The sequence below is a fragment of the Haliaeetus leucocephalus genome, unplaced genomic scaffold, assembly GCF_000737465.1.
Source record: "Haliaeetus leucocephalus isolate CR32 unplaced genomic scaffold, Haliaeetus_leucocephalus-4.0 Scaffold228, whole genome shotgun sequence".
Taxonomy (NCBI): Eukaryota; Metazoa; Chordata; class Aves; order Accipitriformes; family Accipitridae; genus Haliaeetus; species Haliaeetus leucocephalus.
In genome coordinates this window covers 15,583,618-15,590,363 of record NW_010972664.1, presented here as the reverse complement: position 1 = coordinate 15,590,363, position 6,746 = coordinate 15,583,618, and the positions used below count along the sequence as shown (strand labels likewise).

Sequence of the window (6,746 nt, the reverse complement as noted above, 5' to 3'; positions counted from 1 at the left end):
CGCCGTGGCGGGGGCGGGTGCCCGGCTGAGGCGAGGGCTCCCGGCGTTGGCGGGTGTCCTGCTTACATCCCCCCGCTGCCGGGCCCGCCTGCCGCCACAGGCGCGCTGCGGGCGTCGCTCGGGTTTTACTACCTCGGCGGCGGCCGAAGGCGGTTCCTGCCGGTGCGGGGGCTGCCGGCTTTCACCGGCGGCCCCGTGTGCCGCTCCCCCCGAGGGCTGCGAGCCGCCGTGGCAGCCCGGAGGCCGGCCGGCCGGCCCCGCCGCCTGTGCCCGGGCTGCCGAAGCGCGGGCGAAGGTGTGCCGCGGCTCGGAAGAGCGCGATAAAAAGTAAAATACAGCTTTAGGATTTACATTGCCGGCAGCGGCACTTCCTGCTTGCCTTCCCCCGGCCCGGGTCTCCGAGTCGTGGGCGCGTATTCCCGAACGGCGGAGCTCGGCCGGGCTCCTTCTCCGAGGCCAGAACGGCCGCAGGGAGCTGCGGCAGAGCCGGGCTCCTGTCGGGGATCCGGGCTGACCTCTGAATGTCAGCTACCGCGGGGGCTGAACGGGGAAGAACGGTAGGAAAACGGGTTTTCTGTGGCTGCAGCGAGGCCAGCGTCTCGCCTGGAAACCTGGTGCCTCAGCGAAAGGGGTTTGGCATCGCCAGAGTTAGCGGCTCGTCTGCCTTGGCGATTTGCGAGACGGTTCTTGGAAGTAGTTGCGCTGGTGCGTGCTTTTGTAATGCTGCTGGCTTGGAGAAGTATTGGGATAGAGAGCTGACAATATTTAACGACTTGGGGACACCCCCCACCCCGAAAAAAACCCCGACCAATCTCGTGTTTGAGCATAAGAGAGCTTGAAGACTCTTCATAAAAATGTCACTGAGCTCATTTTTGTTTTTAACCTTGGGCAAAATGGGACGTGTAAGAACACGGAACAAAGCGGAGAGGAGTTATGCTTAACAATAAATAGCAGTAAATTCAAAGGTATAGGACTGCAGTTAAAAAAAATTTAAAATAATCCCTGGATTATTGTAGAAACAATTAATTTTACAGGTGAGGAGTCTTAACTGCTGTGTTATTTTGTGTTACTGCAAGCAAACCACCAATATACAAGATTTTATTAAAAAAATACTTGTGTGTGTGTATATATATATGCATAGAGGGTTTTTTCTGTATTGTTTTCAAGGTTATTTTTGGCCTTTTGTGTGAGTGGCTTCAGAGAATGCTCCAAGAATAGGGTAAGAATCTAAGGCTTTTTGGTGTATTTAAGTGCTTCCATTATATATATAAAAAGAACTAGATCAATTATTGAGGGATGGTGAAACCAGAAGTATAAAGGAAGCTCTAAACCTGTACATTTGAATGTTTTAGAACACGTGACGTTTACAGAAATACAGAAAAATTTGCACAAAAGCTTTTGAACAAAAATACAGGGGAGTAACCTCCATGGCCTTTTGAAGCGTATGAAATTACGTTTTATTAATTTTCAGTGTCTTGTGCTTTTTGGTGATTTGAAGAGAATTCTCGGCAACAAAATTGGAAAACCCCTTTTTCTCTAGTGTGTTTGTTTCTGTTCCTCAAATGGCCATATATGGCCTTAAATTAGCATTTTAATGTATTTAGGTATATTCATTATCAGTTATCATTTAAAACCTGACTTGATATTTTATACAAATTTAGTACTTTAGTGCAGAACTGTTCCAACAAAGCTGCGGTTTTGTTGCATTTTGTCAGTTTGATACTTTAATGGCTGTCTTGCTCTTTCAATGCTTGTTTATCAGTTGGAAATACAATCTCTGTAATACATTCTCAGCAAAGCATTTGAAGTTATAATCCCTATAATCCTTGTAAAGCAATTTCATGTGTGGTCTATTTTGAGACTGTCCTGGTTATACCAGTAATATATTTCAGTTTTCTAGTCTATGCTCATTTAATGAATGATTGAATTAGCTGATTTTTATATTTAACGTATCATTATGTTTAGTTTAAATTTACACAGCATTCTTCATATAGTCTTAATAAATTGTATAACTTCTCAGTTATACTATTTATAGAAAGTTATACAAAGCTTATCAAATAATTTGATTATGTTGTTGCACTTGGTGGATGGTTGTATGAGTAATGCTGCTTTGAGAATATTAGGTTTAAAGAGGCTGGTGTCTTTTGACTGTCTCTCCTTGCCATCTGTTGCCTGTTTCCAAGTTTAGAGCTTCTCCTTCTGCAAGAACGGTACCCTTTTTGCTTGCAAAATGACTGCCTCAAAATTGTCCCTCTAAAAAAGAAGGAAGATATGTGTCAAACTGAACAAGCATTAAGCTGTGAGAACTGATTATCAACAGTTGTTAAGTGTGATTTTATAATGGATCAGCCATCAAGCAACCTCAAAGAAACAATATATTTCACGAAAATTATATTTTATTGAAAACATGACTGTTGTTGTATTTTATTAAAAAAAAAAATCATGAACAACACAACTAAAACCCAACACCCTGCATTCTTCCCAGAAGTTTACTTTTTTTACCGTTAGAGCTGCATAAGAGTACATGGTGTAAAAGGAATAATTAAAAAACCCCCAAAAACCCAAACAAACAGACCACAAAACCAACAGGGAGGATGTAGTCTAATCTTGTAGAAGACTTCTGAAGTTCCATTTTAGTGCATTCAACTGTCAAGTATCTCTTGTTTAACTGATAGGTGTTACAGCTATTTTCTCCCCTCTCCCTAGCAGAAAACTCGAGAAAGTATCTTTTATCTTGCTTATCTAGACTTGCTTCAGACCTTAATCTTTAACTGACTGGAATCTCTAATCAGGTAAATAGGGAGATGTCTAAAAACACAAGTTTCTGCTGGAAGTCTTGGACTCATGATGGCTGGATGGTGATAGTGTGGCCTGATGGATAAATAGGGTGGTTGTTGTTCGTGTTGGTTTTTTGGTTGCCAGAAAGAAATGTTCTTTTGCTTTTGTTTTATATCAAATACAGGTGAGACTAGCTTTATGGTAAGGTTTTGCCTTGACATGCCCAAGAGAATTAAGTAACATAATAGACAGTACTGTTCAGATTAATGTCACAAAAATCTGTCTTGACTTTACAGTTCTATTGTACCAGTTGTTGTTGTGCGAAGTTCCGCCATTTATATACTTTCAGTGTTAAACTCAAATTTACTTCTAATAATATTTTGGGGATTTAATATAATTTTTGTAAATGCATTTGCAGGAATGAAGTGGAAGTCAACTGAATTCTCTTGTGCACTACCAAGACGAAATGACATTCATGTTTGTGGTGAATGGAAGTCATGGCAGCGTCTAACATGGGAGGGAAAGACATGAATGGACAATGTGGCGTGACTCGTTCAGATTGCAGATCTTCTGCCTGCTTATGGCAGTACTGGCTATTGTGGTGCTGGTCCACAATTTTTTTCAGTTAGAGGTAAGTGGAGCCTGTTTCTTCTCCAAGAGGGCTTGAGCAACATTATTCTTCTTTGAGTGTGAGGTTAGAATTGTGACTGACAGCATTTAGCTTAAACTTGGAATCACAGAAAATTCAGACTGGAAGGGAAGTTTGGAGGTATTTAATCCAACACCCTCCTCAAAGGGCTAACTTCAAAGTTAGCTTGTATTGTGCAGGTTATTGTTGAGTTGAGTTTTGACCTTCTTCAAGGATGGTCAGATTTCACAGAGTGTCTAGGCAGCCTGTTGTGGTGCTGCACCTCTCTCGTAGGGAAGAATGTTTCTCTTATGTGCAGGTGGAATTTGCCTCTTGTCCTTTTAGTGTGTAGTTCTGACTCCAGTTCCTCTGTGACTCCCCTTTAGGAAGTGAAAGACTGCAGTTAGACAGTTAGATGCCCTCTCGGTCTTCTCCAGACTTAAAAAAAAAAAAAAAAAAGGTCTGGTTCCCTTAGTGTCTCCCTTCTGTCATGTACTCCAGTCCCCTAATCCTCGCAGGGGTTCTTAGCTGGTCTATTCGGTTTGGTTCTGGTCTGGGGTGTCCAAAAACCAGACACAGTGTTCTAGGTATGGCTTCACCAAGGTCAAGTTGAGGGGAGTTACCACTTTGCTCGATCAGCTGGTTATGCCCTTGTTAATTCGTTGCCACAATGCTATGCTGTTGACACATGGTCAGTTTGCTGTCCACCAGATTCCCTAGGTCTTTTTCTACAGAGCTGTTATCTAGCTAGCTGATCTCCAGCCTGTACTGATGCAACTTTTCTTTGCCTTTTCCTTTTTCCCTCTGCTGTGTCTGACTTGCATGTTTCTTCATTTTACTTACCACTTTAGTGCAGAGGTACTTTCAAACTGCATTAGTCAGTAACCGCAGACTAAAGTCAAGACAGATAAAATCACTGAGGAGCCTTGGAGGCTGACCCTGCCTGTTGGCTGTCTGCCTGGCCAGACTGTCCAGTGTGGCATTTGGTGGGTGAGCATAATAATGCTTAGCCTAATACCTCATTAAATTGTAGCAGTCTTTTATGCATGTTAGTCAATCAATAATTGCTTTATGCTTTTAAGTTGTATGTGTCCTGCTTGCAGAGTCTTTTTCCCTCCTGGCTGGTGATGCCCAAATAAAATGATCCAAAAGAGGGGCTGTAAAATCCCCTCTCACCCTGAAAAAGATGTAGTTGAATTGGAGGAGGTTCAGATAAGGGCAAGGAGGATGTTTGAGAGGTCTAAAATCACAAGTGGCACAGGATCGATAACTAAAGAATGAATGTTTGTTACCTATTCCAGTACTAGTGGAGACATTAAATAAAACCTGCAGATGCTGAATTCAAAGGAAGCAGGGGTGGTTTTTTTATGGATTGCAGCAAAGCTACAGAAGTCCTTGCAGTAAGACTGTGTAGCTGCTAAAAGCGTATGTTCAAAAAGTCTGGATGAATTCGTAGAAGAAAAATCTCTTAGGGGATACTAAATCTTAAAGATGTCAACCCTAGCATTTAAGAAGTCTCTAAGCCATGAAGTGGTAGAAACTGGATTAACTCTTCAGGAGGAAGTATCACAACATGTTTGGCCTGTATTCTTTTCCCACACACCTGCTGTCAGAAACTACTGGAAATCAAAATACTGTGTTTGATGGACCTTTGGATTGAGTTAGGGTGATTGTTTTTGTGTAACATAGAAGGTAGCTTTTCTTATGTTGTCTCTTTTTGTGGTTTTTTTTTTGGCCTAGATGTTGCATGAAGAACAGTGTTGATATTTTGAATCTTAGACTATTTTATTTCTTTTCTTTAAATTATGTTTCTTAGAGAAAAGGGCTCTGGCAGAGCTTGGAGAGTGAAATGAAAAATGCAGTATGGGTGTTCGCTCTGTGCTTTTTCTTGACACTATTCATGATAAGTATCTATGTGGCTTTGTTGACCTTTACATATCTGATATTCCAAACTCGGTTAAGTATTGTGTTGCTGGTAAATCTTTATGCCATGACATGCAACTCTAACCCCTTTTGTTGTCTTGACTTTTCTGAATGGACTTGCTCTGGTATTTGTCTCTGTCTGCCATAGCTTTCTAGGCAGTCTAGTATAGGTATCTATGCTGATTCTTTTCAGTCAGAGATCAAAGCTAGAAAAGGTTTTAGAAAGCTTTCACAGAGTATCTGTAACCAAATCCGTTCAGGCTCTGGAAGGAGGGCTTATTGTTGGTTACTGCTGAAAATGTGTTTGTAAATGCATCAGCCATGCTTCTCATCCCCAAATTATCTAATCTAGCTGGCTAAAGCTAAAGAGCTAAGGCAATTATCAACTAGCCTCCAGCCAGCCTCCCTGCTTTTTCTCTTTAGGATTTTATACTTTTTTCATGTTGGAATCTTCCCTCTTGAATTCTTACATTACTACTGATACCCTCTCAACTCATGTCAGGTTCCACCTGTGTCAGAATTTTACTTTTCTTACCTCATGTTTTAAAAAAAAAAAAAAAAGTCAAGCTGTACACAAAACATTTGATAGCCTGCTTATTGTTTAATTTGCATTTTAGTATGGAGTAGCTCCTCCCTTGAAGTCCACAGCTGACCACTGCATTATAGTACCAGAAGAAATGTATTTTTATTTTATTATATTTATTTTGCAAACACAGCCAGACAGAAAAAATGTTCTTGCACCAGCTGTAACTCTTAGTCTGGCCTAGCCTAGTACATTCAGAACAATTGCTGTAAACCTGCATGGCGAAATATCAGGTGGTTGTTGAGGAACAACATCATGCCTTTAGGATAAAGGAAAGTTTGTATATTTGTACCAATTGCCTTTAGAGCAACAGAACCACTTCAGGATTGGTTGTGAGCATTCTTTTATTTAAAGCACTTAGAAAAGAGAGTGTATGGGGAGAAGGGAAGTTCCTTGCAAGGATGAAGGAAATGGTGTGTGGAATCAAACAGCTGAAACTGAAAAAGAGAACTATGTAACAAAGTTTTTTATTCTTGCTGCTAAATTGCAGGTGCCTACAAAAGATAACTGCATCATCTTATTTGGATTATTGCTGGAACATTTGTCTGCCAGGTGATGGCTTTTTAGGATTGACATTGACATTTAGAGTAACTTAGTACCCGCTCAGTGCTGTGAGACAGTAAAAGACAGTGAACTGATCTCATGCCTGGCTTAGTCAACAAACAGGGATAAAGTACCTGGAGTGTAAACTTACTGAAAATAAGATGACTGACCTTTCAGTAATTGGTATTTGTTCAGTTTCAAATATTGTCTGCTGCATAAATTAAGACTCTCTATTGGGCAAACTGGAACACCCCCCCCCCCCCCCCCCCCCCCCCCTTCCCTCCTCTCAGC

At 41.4% G+C, this 6,746-nt stretch overlaps 1 protein-coding gene and 1 long non-coding RNA gene across 2 annotated transcripts in view; one reads left to right on the top strand and one right to left on the bottom strand.

The window, feature by feature from the left end:
• NXPE3 (neurexophilin and PC-esterase domain family, member 3) overlaps positions 1–6,746 on the top strand; it is a 19,969-nt gene that overhangs the window by 212 nt on the left and 13,011 nt on the right. The window contains exons 2-3 of the mRNA XM_010567331.1: positions 1,168–1,219; positions 3,197–3,409. Of these exons, the coding sequence (XP_010565633.1) occupies positions 3,317–3,409 (93 nt within the window). The 5' untranslated portion in view covers positions 1,168–1,219; positions 3,197–3,316. The remainder of the gene's footprint in view (positions 1–1,167; positions 1,220–3,196; positions 3,410–6,746) is intronic.
• LOC104831634 overlaps positions 1–6,746 on the bottom strand; it is a 19,020-nt gene that overhangs the window by 11,337 nt on the left and 937 nt on the right. The gene's annotated exons all lie outside the window — the stretch shown is intronic.